Source organism: Acinonyx jubatus, chromosome D2 (genome assembly GCF_027475565.1).
Source record: "Acinonyx jubatus isolate Ajub_Pintada_27869175 chromosome D2, VMU_Ajub_asm_v1.0, whole genome shotgun sequence".
Lineage (NCBI taxonomy): Eukaryota > Metazoa > Chordata > Mammalia > Carnivora > Felidae > Acinonyx > Acinonyx jubatus.
The window spans coordinates 44,757,558-44,772,198 of record NC_069393.1 but is presented as its reverse complement, the minus strand read 5'-3'; the positions used below and the strand labels follow the sequence as shown (position 1 = coordinate 44,772,198).

Sequence of the window (14,641 nt, the reverse complement as noted above, 5' to 3'; positions counted from 1 at the left end):
TGGAAAGATGTAAACCCATACAGACATCTTGACAGGAGAGGAGACACTGGAAGGTGAAAGAGTCTAACCATTTTGGAAGATGGAAAGCAGGTGGGTGATGACTTTAGCAGAGAAGAGAAGAAACCCACTGCCAGAAAGGGATGAGGTAGGAGAAGCTGCCAATAAGAAATAGCTAGATTTTTGCATTAGAACTTCTTAAGAAGTAGTCAGGAATTGAAGGCACTGAGTGAAACAGGAAAATTATTGAAAGCCTGTAATATTAGAATTTTCTAGACACAAGACAGTTGTTCTTTTCTTACCTTGGCTAAGGACAGGAGGCTTGCTCTGTAGAGGTGGAGGTGGAGGAGTTGTTTGGTTTGGAGGTTGGCTGGACTGGGAGGGGAGAGGGCTGTTAGACTGCAAATGGAGCGGTAGTAGAAAGTTTGTGCTTAGCACAAGGTTAAGCCTCTCCCTCCCTCCTTCCCATCAACCGTCCATTTTCCTCCACTCAGCTCTTAACAATGCTGGTAGCCAGGTTTATACACCATCGGCAGGAAATCAGAGGATTTATCTCTGGGGAAATTGGCTTTTCTGAGGAAACATCTACAGACTTTGGGAAGTTCTCAATTAAAGGACAATGTATGTGTGTCTCCCTCTGTCTTTGAATTTTCATATAACAAGGACTACTTACTACTAGTCAAAGACACACACACACACACACACACACACACACACACACCCCTTCTTAATATCTTAGTGTTATGCATGAATGAATGGCCAAAGGTCACCAGATAGATATCTAAGGAAAGCCTTTGAGTAAAATAAACAAATGGGAAAAGAATGAGTTCAGACAGGAGCGCCTGGGTGGCTCAGTCGGTTAAGTGTCTGACTTCGGCTCAGGTTATGATTTCACAGTTCATGGGTTCGAGCCCTGTGTTGGGCTCTGTGCTGACAGTTCAGAGCCTAGAGCCTGCTTTGGATTCTGTGTCTCCCTCTCTCTCTGCCCCTCCCCTGTTCATGCTTTGTCTGTCTGTCTGTCTCTCTCTCAAAAATAAATGTTAAAAAAAATTTAAAAAAAGAATGAATTCAGAGACAATGCAGGTAGAAAACAAGTAAGTAAATACTGTAATTAATATGCTTAGAGAACTGAGACAATACTGCACCAAGAAACGTGAACAGGATTGTCAAAACAAGGACCAATCAATCAATAAAAAGAGCTGTTAGAAATTTAGCAACTGCTAACAGAAATATCAGAATTGAATATAAAGTTAGATATATCTTTCAGAAAATAGGATAAAGAGATAAAAAATAGAGCAAAGATAAGATTAGAAGATGAATTCAAGATAGTCTGCATGTAACTAATAGGAATTCAGGAAAAAAAAAAAAGCAACTGAGGAGCTACTTACTAAAAAGTTCACAGACTGAAGGACATAAGTTTCTAGGTTTGAGAGTGAGTTCAAGAACTAGTGAAACAAAAGGAAAAAAAAGACACCACATCAAGGAACATTACTGTAAAATTTCCACTCACAGGGGAAAATCCCAAAAGCTTTCAGTGAGGGTGAATAAAACAGGTCCCAGGTTGTGCATTAGAGTCAGAATAGCATCATACTGGGGAACCTGGGTGGTTCAGGCAGTTAAGCGTCCAACTTTTGATTTCAGCTCAGGTCATAATCTCATGGTTTGGTTCATGGGATCAAACCCTGAGTTGGGCTCCATGCTGCCAGCACGGAGCTTAGGATTCTCTCTTTCCCTCTCTTGCTGCCTTTCTCTCTCTCTCTCTCTCTCTCTCTCAATAAATAAATAAATAAACTTAAAAAAAAAAGAAAAGCATCATATTATTAGCTTATCAAATTATCTCACTGGAAGCTACAGTAAAGGATTTCTCAGACATGAAGTAAGTTTTATCACATTTATTTTCAGTGTAGAATAAGAGAGGAATTGGAGGGAGTGGAATAAGGAAGTAGGGATGTGAATCCTGGAGAAGAGAACCTAACAGTAGATGTTACACCAGTGTACAAATGTGCCAAGAGCTATTGTGAAAGGGCATGTTCTGTGGTGCTCCAGAGGGCAGGGCATGGAATCCGAGATTACAAAGGGAGACTCTGGCTGAACTTGTGAATGACCTGTGGTATTCAGTGATGAAATCGTGATTGTCTGATATGAGCCTATATAAGTTTGAATAGAATCATATAAGGGAATCTCTTGAGAGACTGCTAGACTATTAAATATAAAATCTAACTAGACGATGAGATGCTATTGTAACAATAAATGCCATTATGTATATAAATTAGCAGAGAGGAAGCTGTCTGTTATAGGCACAAAAAGTGGGTCAGTAAATCTAGCGGGTTTTTTAGTTTTAAAAAATTCTTAACAGAGCCCTGCATTCCTTTAAAGAAGGTAGGTTATTTAAAAAGTGCAAGGTCTAGTAAACTTGAAGGTTTTTCACTTATTCAAATCAAATTTTGAAAGCCTCAGACTTGACAAAATTCTCAAAAGCATTGTAGACAAGGAGACAATCCCTTTTTTCTAAAGGTTAAAATCATATATGCTTGAAAAATCACTCAGCATTCAAGTGTCACTTCATTTAGCTACCTTGTATTAGAGGAAAACCCTTCCAAATATGGAAAAAAGCTGTCTCAAGTAATTTATTCAACTCATTAAATAATCAGGGAGTAGTGCTGGTTGAAAGAGCATTTTGAGGAACAGGGTATGTGTTGTCTATTAGGGAAGGCATTTCGAAATAACTTTGCTGAATTAGAAATAAAACTGGTTAGTGTTCTACAGGGCATCAAAACCACAGCCTTTCTATCAGGGGGCTCTTAACAAAATATTATTAAATTAATAACTTTACTTCTGATATGAACATATAAACCTGCAATTTTAGTTATTTAATTATTATTTATAACTTACTGTGCTGTATGTCACAAACCGTTTTGACTCAGTAGAACTTTATGAAGTTTGAAAGCCTTTGAAAGGGCAGTGGGATAGAAATCAGGGAAATTTAGGATGGTCTATTAGATTTCCATTTTATGGATGTCTTAATTTATTAATTGTCCCATAATTGAAGGACATTTTGGGGTTTTTTTCCCCAAATTTTTATTGTCCCAAACAGTACTACAGTAAACATTCTTGTTCTTCGATCAATATTTACATGTGTCAGTATTTCTTTATGAGAGATACATAGAGGAGGGATTTCTGGTTAAAATTTATGTACATTTAAGGGGATTGATACTATTTCAATTTACTTTCCCTTTAGCCTATTTCCCTAAACCCTCATCAATAGTGAATGTTATCCATTTTAATGATTTTTCCCAACTGATCAGTTAAAGTGGTATCACACTATTTTAATAAGCATTTTCCTGAATGCTGGCAAGGTTGTCATCTTTTTTATTTATTAGGCTATTTCCATTTCATTTGAATTTTCTGGGGTTTTTTTTGTTTTGGTTTTTAAAAAAATTCATATATTCTGTATTTTGTAGCTAATAACCTTATCTTTAATACATAAATCAAAAATCTCCCAGCTTCTAGCTTGTCTTTTTTTCCTTGAATTTTTATTGAAATACAATAAAATACTATCTCAATATAGTTTATTTTATATACATGTGATAAAGTACTCATAAATGTACAAGCTCAGTGAATTTTCACAAAGGGAGTGCACCTTTGTAACCAGAACTCAGATCAAGAAGCAGGATGTTACCAGAATCCTAGTACATCTTTTGAGTCCCTTTCTCAAAGGATAACTACTGCCCTTACTTCTAATACCATAGTTTAATTTTGCTTGCTTTGGATCTTTATGTAAATGTATTCACATTTTATGTACTTTTTTGAGTCTGACTTCTTTTACTTAATGTTTTATTTGTGAGATGCAAACATGTTACTGTACGTAGTTGTGACTTGTTCATTCTTACTGCTGGGTAACATTCTACTCAATGGATATACTACAGTTTGTTTATTCATTGTTTTAAGTAAACAGAGTGTTAGTAGTCTTTATTACAAATGGTACTGCTATGAATATCCATGTAAATGTCTTTTGGTGAATATATACATAGGATATGTACATAGGGGATATATACATAGGGATATATGTACATTGGGGATATATACATAGGAATGAGATGCTGGTTCATAAAGTTTGCATCTGTTGAGGTGTGGTAGCCGTGCCTACCAATTTTCCAAAGTGGTTAATCCACCAGCAGCGTTTGAAAGTTTCAGTGGTTCCACATCCTCGTCAAAACTTATTTGTATTATTTGTGTTTTTCATTTTGTCAACCTAGTGGCTGTGTAGTAACATTACATTTTGATTTTAATTTTTATTTCCTTGTTGATTAGTGAAGTTAAGTACTTTTTCATATCCTTCCTTATCTTTTTATCTGTGTTAGCTGTTCAAACACTTTTCCTGTTCTTCTATTAAGTACTCTCATTTTCTTATTCATTTGTAGAAGTCCTTTTTTAAAAAAAATATTTATTTTGAGAGAGTGAGAGCACACATATGTGTGCATGCTGGGGAGGGACAGAGAGATGCGGAGGAAGAGAGAATCCCAAGCAACACAGAGCCTGTTGCAGGACTTGAACTCACAAACCATGAGATCATGACCTGAGCCAAAATCAAGCGTTGGATGCTTAACCAACTGAGCCACTCATGTGCCCCCATTTGCAGAAGTTCTTTATGTGTCATTTAAGTGAGTTTATTATAGGATATATGTATTGCAAATATCTTTTCCCATTCTGTGGTTTGTCTTTTTACTTTTTTTTAAGGTTGTTTTTTTTTTTAAGTTGTCTCTACACTTCATGTGGGGCTCCAACTCATGACCCCAAGATTGAGTTGTATGCTCTTCTGACTGAGCCACCCTGGCACTCTTGCCTTTTTACTTTCTTAATAATATCATTTGATGAAGAGAAATTTTTAATTTTAAGGAAGTCCAATTTTTCAATGTTTTTCTTTAGGACTGGTGTTTGTTTTAGAAATATTCACTTTCTGAAGGTCATGAAGATATTTTCTTATATTTTCTTCTAAAGGCTTATTGTTTAACTTCTCAAATTTAGATCTGTGATCCTTCTGGAATGTTTGAATATGGATATTTAATTGAACCAGCACGAGGTAATTAAAGACTTATTTTTTTTTAAATATGTTCATGAGAGGTAGTGGTGTTCTCTTTTAATATTCTTGTCTGTTTTTGATAGCAGGGGATGTCTGGTGTCATAAAGCGTTTTTGGGAAGTATTCTATCTTCTTTTATTTTCTGAAATTCTTTGTGTAGAATTGGTATTATTTATTCCTGAAATATTTGGTATAAGTGAAGTCATAGAGCCCTAGAGGTTGTTTGCATGTCTTTTCCAAGATTTTTGACCCAAATTCAACTTCTTTATTTGGACTTTCTGTTTCTTACTGTGTCTGTGTTTAAAATTTGTGTCGTTACATTGATGAAAGAAAAGGAAGAAGGCACAAATGAACGGAAAGTTATACCCTGTTCATGGACTGGAAGAATTAAAACTGTTAAAAATGTGCACACTACCCAAAGTCGTTTATGGATTCAGTGAAATCCCTATTGATACTCCAATGGAATTCTGTACAGAAGTAGAAAAACAATCCTAAAATTTATATGGCACCACAAAAGACCATAACACTTTGTATTGCAAGCTATATTATAAAGCTATAGTGATCAAAACAGTATGGTACTGACATAAAGACAGATACATAGACCAATGGAACAGAACTGAGAACCCAGCAATACACTCATACATATATGGTCAACTTCTGTTTTACATGGGAGCTAAGAATATTCAATGGAGAAAAGACAGTCTCTTCAATAAATCGTACTGGGAAAATGAAATATTCACATGTAAAAAATGGAACTATACACACAGGAATATTATTCAGCCATAAAAAAGAAGGAAAACCCTCTATTTGCAATTACATGGATGGAACCTTAGGGCATTATGCTAAGTGAAAAAAATCAGAGAGAGAAAGACAAATACTGTGTGGTCTCACTTATGTGTGGAATCTGAACAAATGAAAAAGTGCACAAAACCTTAGAAAAAGAGATCAGATTTGTGGTTACCAGAAGTGGAGGGGGTGGGTTGAGGGGAGATTTGGATGAAGATAATCAAAAGGTACAAACTTACAGGTATAAGATGATAAAGTGCTAGGGATGTCATATACAACCTGATGTCTCTCTGGTTAACAGCGTTGTGTGTTGTATGTGAAAGTTGTTAAGAGGATCTGTATGAGATGCTGAATGCTAACTAAACTGGTCTGGTAGTCATTTCTGGGTGTACATAAGTCAGATCATTGTGCTGTACACCTTAAACATATACAATGCTGCCTGTCAGCTATAGCTGATAAGACTGGGAATTAATGGGTGAATGGATAAACAATATGTGGTATAGTCATACAACAGAATATCATTCAACCTTAAAAAGGAAGAAAATCCTGTCACATGCTACAACATGGATGAATCTTGAGGATATTATGCTAAGTAAAATAAGCCAGTCACAAAAGGACAAGTACTGTATGATTCTACTTGTATGAGGTATCGTAGATGGTCAAATAAATAGAAACAGAAAGATAATAGTGGTTACTAGGGCCTGGGGGGAGTGGGAAAAGTGGAGTTGTGTAATGGGTACTAAGTTTCAGATTTGCAAGCTAAAAATGTTCTGGGGGTCTTCTTCACAACGATATGCATGTAGTCAACACTTCTGAGCTGTATACTTAAGAATGGTTATGATGGTAAATTTTATGTTTTATGTTTTGTACCACAACAAAAGCAAGTGGGGGGCAGTGCTAGGGTTGGAAAATTATCATTTTGTACCCATTATAAAAGACTGAATCAGGCAAAAAGCGACAATGGATGTTAAACAAGGTGAAAATTTTGATGAAGAGCAGGATGTATGTGTGGTTGCAGGGTAGGGATAGGGATCCAATGCCTAAATGGAGGGCGCGTGGCTCCTGTGTTACCTACCACCCTAGGAAGAGGTCAGATGTGCAGAGGTGGAGGATTGGTCTGTTATGCATCAAGGATGCAAGAGAATTCCAACGGATGGATTTATTTTGTCTGTGAAGTGCAGGTTGGTCCACTGCTGGGAGTGAGGGGAAGATATGGATATGTTACAGGCTTAGGAGAATAGGCAAGATTTGAAACAACTTTTGGGAGGACCAGGAAAGTAAGTGAATCTCCCAAATCTACTAGACCCATTGAATGCCAGGATTAGGTACCGTTGTGAATGGTAGAAAAACTGAAACACTGATGGCTTTTAAGAGCTGTAAGGTTATTTGTTTCCCATATAAAGGTCTGAGATAGACAGCCCGGGACTAGAATTTGGCGCTGCTCCAAGAAGTTTTCTAAGAAACGTATTTGACATAAAATATTACAGGTTTGGGAGAGGAACACCACAGAAGTGAAGTTCCCTTCTTGTCACATGATGTCAGGAGGCACATGACATCCACATGACACTACTGATAATGGTTAAGGTGGTATTTACTAGAGGTGTTTTCTCTACTACAAATTTATTGTGTTTCCCTTTTCTCACTCTTTGGAAGTGAGCCACTAAGTGTAGTCTGCTCTCATGAGTGGGGAAGGGAGCAAGAATTAAACTCTACCTGTTGGAAGAGGAGGTATATATATGGTTTTTGGGATTATTCTATAAAAATATTTTCTCTCTTCTCCCCTACTTATTTATTTGATCATTTGTTTATGAGTTTGGAATCATTTGTATTTATTTTATACTTTATTATAATCCAATTGTCATTTAGCTTATTGTTCAAATTGTTCTAGCCCTGGCCCTTGGAATGTCTTTCAGGTTGACTCCTGTGTCTTGTCTTTATCCCATATTTGTGTTTTGTGTTTTTTTTTTTTTTTTAGCATTTCATTAATTTATTGCTTTGCAAGATACTGCAGGCTTATCTTGTATTTACCCACACCCTAGCCCTAAATTCAGCCATTTCTCCACAGAGATTTGTTTCCTTTTATTGGAGAATAGTATTTAGGAACCAAGATCTGGACATTGGGCTTTTTGTTGCTACTGTAGTACCATTGTTTCTAGCTTTTGGATAGTTCTTTTCAACAGATTGAAAAATAATCACATGGTTTAATGGAATAAATCTTAAAAAATGTAAATGAAGAAAGTGAATTCTTGAAACATTAACAGTAATAACCAACATGTTAAATGCTGACCCTGTCAGCACTTTGTTGAGTGTTTCAAGTATAATACCTCATCTAATCATTAAAACATCTTTTTTTAAAAAAAATATCCTTTAGTTAACATACAGTGTAGTCTTGGCTTCCGGAGTAGAACCCAGTGATTCATCTCTTACATATGACACCCAGTGCTCATCCTGAAAAGTGCCCTCCTTAATGCCCATCACCCGTTTAACACATTGCCCCTGCCCACCCCCCACCCCCACACCTCCCATCCAGCAACCCTCAGTTTGTTCTCTGTAAGAGTCTTTTATGGTTTGCCTCCTTCTCTGTTTTATTTTTCCTTCCCTTCCCCTGTGTTCATCTGTTGAGTTTCTCAAATTCCACATATGAGTGAAATTGTATGATACCTGTTTTTCTCTGACTTATTTCACTTAACATAATACCCTCCAGTTCTATCCACATTGTTGCAAATGGCAAGATTTTATTCCTTATTTATCACTGAGTAGTATTCCATTGTGTGTGTGTGTGTGTGTGTGTGTGTGTATACCACACCTTAATCCATTCATCAATTGATGGACATTTGGGCTCTTTCCATAATTTGGCTATTGTTGATAGTGCTGCTATAAACATTGGGTGCATGTGCCCCTTTGAATCAGCATTTTTGTATCCTCTGGATAAATTCCTAGTACTACAGTTGCTGGATCATTGAGTAGTTCTCTTTTTAATTTTTTGAGGAACCTCCATAATGTTTTCTAGAGTGGCTGTACCAGTTTGCATTCCCACCAACAGAACAAAGGGTTCCCCTTTCTCCCTATCTTCTCCAACATCTGTTGTTTCCTGACTTGTTAATTTTAGCCATTCTGACAGGTGTGAAGTGGTATCTCATTGTGATTGTGTTTTTTTTTATATATAATTTATGTCAAATTGGTTTCCAAAGCAATCTATGCATTCAATGCATTCAATACATTGAATGCAATCCCAATCAAAATTGCACCAGCATTCTTCTAGAAACTAGAACAAGCAATCCTAAAATTTGTATAGAATCTCATTGTGGTTTTGATTTGTATTTCCCTGATGATGAGTGATGGTGAGCATCTTTTCATGTGTCTGTTAGCCATCTGCATGTCTTCTGGAAAAGCGTCTCACCACTGTTGCTCAACATAATGTTGGAAGTCCTAGCCTCAGCAATCAGACAACAAAAAGAAAAAGTGTCTATTCATGTCTTCTGCCCATTTCTTCACTAGATTATTTGGTTTTTGGGTCTTGAGTTTGGTAAGTTTTTTATAGATTTTGGATACTAACCCTTTATCTGATATGTCATTTGGAAATGTCTTCTCCCATTCCGTCGGTTGCCTTTTAGTTATGTTGATTGTTTCTTTCTCCGTGCAGAAGCTTTTAATTTGGATGAGGTCCCAGTAGTTCATTTTTGCTTTTGTTTCCCTTGCCTCCAGAGACATGGTAAGTAAGAAGTTTCTGTGGCCTTGGTCAAAGAGGTGGCTGAAGGATTATCCTGTAGGATTTTGATGGCTTCCTGTCTTACATTTAGGTCTTTGATCCATTTTGAGTTTATTTTTGTGTACGGTGTAAGAAAGTGGTCCAGGTTCATTCTTCTGCATGTTGCTGTCCAGTTCTCCCATTTGCTAAAGAGACTGTCTTTTTTCCACTGGATACTCTTTCCTGCTTTGTCAAAGATTAGTTGGCCATATATATATGGGTCCATTTCTGGGTTCTCTATTCTGTTCCATTGATTTATGTGTCTGTTTTTGTGCCAACACCATACTGTCTTGATAATTACAGCTTTGTAATACAGTTTGAAGTCTGGAATTGTGATGCCTCCAGCTTTGGTTTCCTTTTTCAACATTACTTTGGTTATTCGGTCTATTTTCTTGTTCTGTACAAATTTTAGGATTGTTTGTTGTAGCTCTGTGAAGAATGCTGGTGTAATTTTGATAGGAATTGCATTGAATGTGTAGATTGCTTTAGTTAGTATCAACATTTTAACAATATTTATTCTTCCAATCCATGAGCATGGAACGTTTTTCCATTTCTTTGTGCCTTCTTCAGTTTCTTTCATGAGCTTTCTGTAGTTTTCAGCATACATACCTTTTACCTCTTTGGTTAGGATTATTTCTAGGTATTTTATGGTTTTTGGTGCAGTTGTACATGGGATTCCTTGATATCTTTTTCTGTTGTTTCATTATTGGTTTATAGAAATGCGACCAATTTCTGTATATTGCTATTATATCCTGCGACTTTGCTGAATTCACGTATCAGCTCTAGCAGTTTTTTGGTGGAGTCTTTCGGATTTTCCACGTAGAGTATCATGTCATCTGTGAAGAGTGAAAGGTTGACTTCTTTGCAATTTGGATGCCATTTATTTCTTTTTGTTGTCTGATTGCTGAGGTTAGGACTTCCAACATTATGTTGAGCAACAGTGGTGAGAATGGATATCCCTGTCGTGTTCCTGATCTTAGAGGGAAAGCTCTCAGTTTTTCCCTATTGAGGATGATATTAGCTGTGGGCCTTTCATATATGGCATTTCTGATGTTCCTTGCATCCCAACTTTCTTGAGGGTTTTTACCAAGAAAGGATGCTGTTTTATGTCAAATGCTTTTTCTGCATCTATTGAAAGCATCATATGGTTCTTATCCTTTCTTCTATTAATGTGACCTTAGCACTTAATTGATTTGCAAATATTAAAACCAGCCCTGCAGCCCAGGAATAAATCCCACTTGATCATGGTGAATAATTCTTTTAATGTACTGTTGAATTCGATTTGCTAGTATCTTGTTGAGAATTTTTGTATCCAGGTTCATCAGGAATATTGGCCTGTAATTCTCCTTTTTAGTGGAGTCTATGTCTGGTTTTGGAATCAAGGTAATGCTGACTTCATAGAATGAGTGTGGAAGCTTTCCTTCCATTTCTGTTTTTTGGAACAGTTTGAGGAGAATAGGTGTTAACTCTGCTTTAAATGTCTGGCACAATTCCCCTGGGAAGCCATCTGGCCCAGGATTCTTACTTCTTGGGAGATTTTTGATAACTGATTTAATTTCTTTGCTGGCTACGCATCTGTTCAGATTTTCTATTTCTTCCCATTTGAGTTTTGGTAGTGTGTGACTGTCTAGGAATTTTTCCATTTTTTTCCAGATCGTCCAGTTTGTTGGCATATAATTTTTCATAGTATTCTCTAATAATTGTTAGTATTTCTGTGGTGTTGGTTGTGATCTCTCCTCTTTCATTCGTGATTTTATCTATTTGGGTCCTCTGTCTTGTCTTTTTGAGAAGTCTGTGTGGGCATTTATCAATTTTGTTTATTCTTTCAAAACATCAGCTTTTAGTTTCATTGATCTCTTGTACTATTTTTTTTTTGATTCTATATTGTTTATTTCTGCTCTGATCTTTGTTATTTCCCTTCTTCTGTGGGCTTTGGGCTTGATTTGCTGCTTCTTTTCTAGCACCTTTAGGTGTAAGGTTAGGTTGTATATTTAGAACCTTTCTTGCTTCTTGAGATAGTCCTGAATTGCAATGTATTTTCCTCTTAGGACTGCCTTTGCTGCATTTCAAAGGGTTTGGACTGTTATGTTTTAATTTTCATTTGTTTTCATGTATTTTTAAATTTCTTCTTTAATTTCCTGGTTAACCCATTCGTTCTTTAATAGGATGTTTTTTAACCTCCATGTATTTGGGGGCTTTCCAAATATTTTCTTGTGGTTGATTTCAAGTTTCATAGTGTTGTGATCTGAAAATATGCATGGTATGATCTTAGTCTTTTTGTACCTGTTGAAGGCTGTTTTGTGACCCAATATGGGATCTATTTTGTTGAATGTCCCATGTGCACTTGAGAAGAATGTGTATTCTGCTGCTTTAGGATAAAATATTCTGAATATATCTGTTAAGTCCATGTGGTCCAATGTGTCATTCAGAGCTGTTGTTTCCTTACCGATTTTCTGCCTAGATTATCTGTCCATTGTTGTAAGTGGAGTATTACGGTCTCCTACAATTATGGTATTATTATCAATAAGTTTGCTTATGTTTGTGATTAATTGATTTATATATTTGGGTGCCTCCACGTTAGGACATAAATATCTTTGATTCTCTGGGATTCAAAACCCGAAGTCTTAAAGGACCCGGCTTGGTGTGTCTTCTCTCCCCTGTTCCAGAGTAGAGCCTTTCCACCCTGCTGATAAAAGGCCTTTGGCTGGTGCCTGCAGGGTCTTTTGTCCTTGGGTACACAATAAACCCTCTTCCCAGAGTCCGAGAAAGGGACTGTTCTCTCTCAGTGCACCTCTGAGATTGCTGTACCACATTATGCACTCCAGGGCCTCTTTGCTCCTCCCCAGGAGCGTATGCCAAGGCTCCTGGATTCACTCCAGAGAAGGTTGTGCACTCGAACCTCTAAGTTTTAGTGCCTAAGGCTGTTTGCAAAAAAGAAAAACTGGCGCTCTCTGTACTTCTCATTCCTCAGTCTGTGGTCCAGAGAGGTTTTCCTCTTGTGCTAACTCCATACCACCCTTTCACAACCCCTCTTTCTCTCCCTTTTGTCTCTCCACAGAAGGGGTTCCCTCCCCTTCGTGCCTATGCTGTTTTATCTCCCCCAAGTCACATAGACACACCTCGATCCTGCCAAGCTGTCTCCCTCCAACTGTAGAGATCCTTCTGCCACTCTGCAGATTGATTTCTTGGATGTTCCAAGTGATCTGACCTCGATAGAGTTGTGTTTGAGGGATGAGGAAAATCCCAGTTCCCCTACTTTTCTGCCATCTTAACTCCCTCCATCATTATAACATCCTTATGACACAGGCACTGTTAGTATTTCTGTTCTATAGATGATGAGCCTGAAGCATAGAGAGATTAGGGAACTTGAGCAAAATCGTGAGCCACATGAATGAACTGGGATCAAAGAGGTGAAATTAAGGTATGATATATGACACATGGAAATTTACTGATTGTATAAAATCAAGAGAAAACTTCTGAGAAATTATTAAACAGTGAATTTTGATGAAATTTAATTTATCAGTTTTTCTTTTACCTTTCATGTTTTTTGTGTACTAAGACATTTGCATAATTGTAAATCACATTCTCTCCTGTTTATTTCTAAAATTTACAGTTTAGTTTTTAGATTTAGATCTCTGATTTATTTCTTTTTTTAAAAATGATGTGACATAAGGATTTTCTTTTTCTTTCCATGCTATTTCAGAATTACTTTTTGAAATTAATTACCATTAAATTACCCCCCAAAAATAATAGCAACAATTTTGGGGGCACCTGGGTGGCTCAGTCGGTTAGGCATCCAACTCTTGGTTTCGGCTCAGGTCATGATCTCACGTTTTGTGGGTTCGAGCCCCGCATCGGACTCTGCTGGTAGCACAGAGCCTGCTTGGGATTCTCTCTGCCCCTCTCTTTCTGCCCCTCCACCATTCTCGCTGTCTCTGTGTCTCTCAAAATAAAAATAAATAAACTTTTAAAAATGCTTTAAGAATAGCAACAGTTTTGACAAAGAACAACATTGAAAGACTTAAACCACTTGATTTCTAGACATCTTACAGAGCTGTAATAATTAAGATACTATGACACTAGCATAAGGACAGAAGTAGGAATCAATGGAACCAAGTAAAAAGTCCAGATATAATTCTACACATATATATTCAATGATTTTTAGTATGGTGCAGTTTTAGCCTTCAGTATCAGGAGTGTAAATGTGCACCCTCAGCATTCAGGAGACCAATGACTTTCTGCTCAGCTTTTTTGGTGGTTAGAGGAGTTGTCCAGAGGACATGCAATGAATTTTATTTATTCTCAAATCAGCAGAGGTTGGTTGTTGTTACTTCCAACTAAGAGTATCCGCTAGTTTAATATACTTTACTCGTTATTTTCTATTGGCTTGTCTTCCTATTGAATTTCAAGAATTCTATATGTATCCTAGATATATATCCTTTATATCCCTTCTTCCTGGTGAATGCATTTTTAAAGCTTTGTTGACAGTATATTTTATTTTTGTTTTTTTAAGAATTTATTTTTAAGTAATCTCTACACCCAAGATGGGGCTTGAATACACAACCCTGAGATCAAGAGTCAGATGCTCTTTTGACTGAGCCAGCCAGGTGTACCCCTGTTGACAGTATTTTTTATTGAATATTCAGATTTATCAATATTTTCTTCTATAAGTTGTGTTTTTATAATTCAAAAATCTATTCCTATGCTGAGATAATAAAAATAGCCTCTTTTATTTTATCTTGTATATTTTGATCTTTGATCTTATCATGCTCTGAGATAGGGATATAATCTTTTTTTTTTTTTTTTTCTGGTGGGAAAGCCAGTTCTCCAACCCCATTTGTTTTAGTGTTTTCCCTACTGATCGGCAGTGCCACCACTATCAAATGGCAAAGGCTCTCATGTGCCTGTGTCTGTTTTTGAATCCCTGTTCTCTTTTCTTCATCCGTTTTTCTATTCTTACATTAATTCACATTGTTGATTACTTTAGCTTATAATGAGTATTGGTATCTGATAGGGCAAATGCCCCCAATC

The 14,641-nt window shown here is 36.7% G+C and overlaps 1 protein-coding gene across 17 annotated transcripts in view; it reads left to right on the top strand.

The window, feature by feature from the left end:
- Positions 1 to 14,641, top strand: part of PTPN20 (protein tyrosine phosphatase non-receptor type 20) — a 113,462-nt gene that overhangs the window by 32,714 nt on the left and 66,107 nt on the right. Inside the window, exon 5 of one of the 17 annotated variants that reach the window (XM_053207135.1) lies at positions 5,023 to 5,077. The exons of the other annotated variants lie outside the window; for them this stretch is intronic. Within the exon in view, the coding sequence (XP_053063110.1) occupies positions 5,041 to 5,077 (37 nt within the window). The 5' untranslated portion in view covers positions 5,023 to 5,040. The remainder of the gene's footprint in view (positions 1 to 5,022; positions 5,078 to 14,641) is intronic. 17 annotated transcript variants of the gene reach the window in all.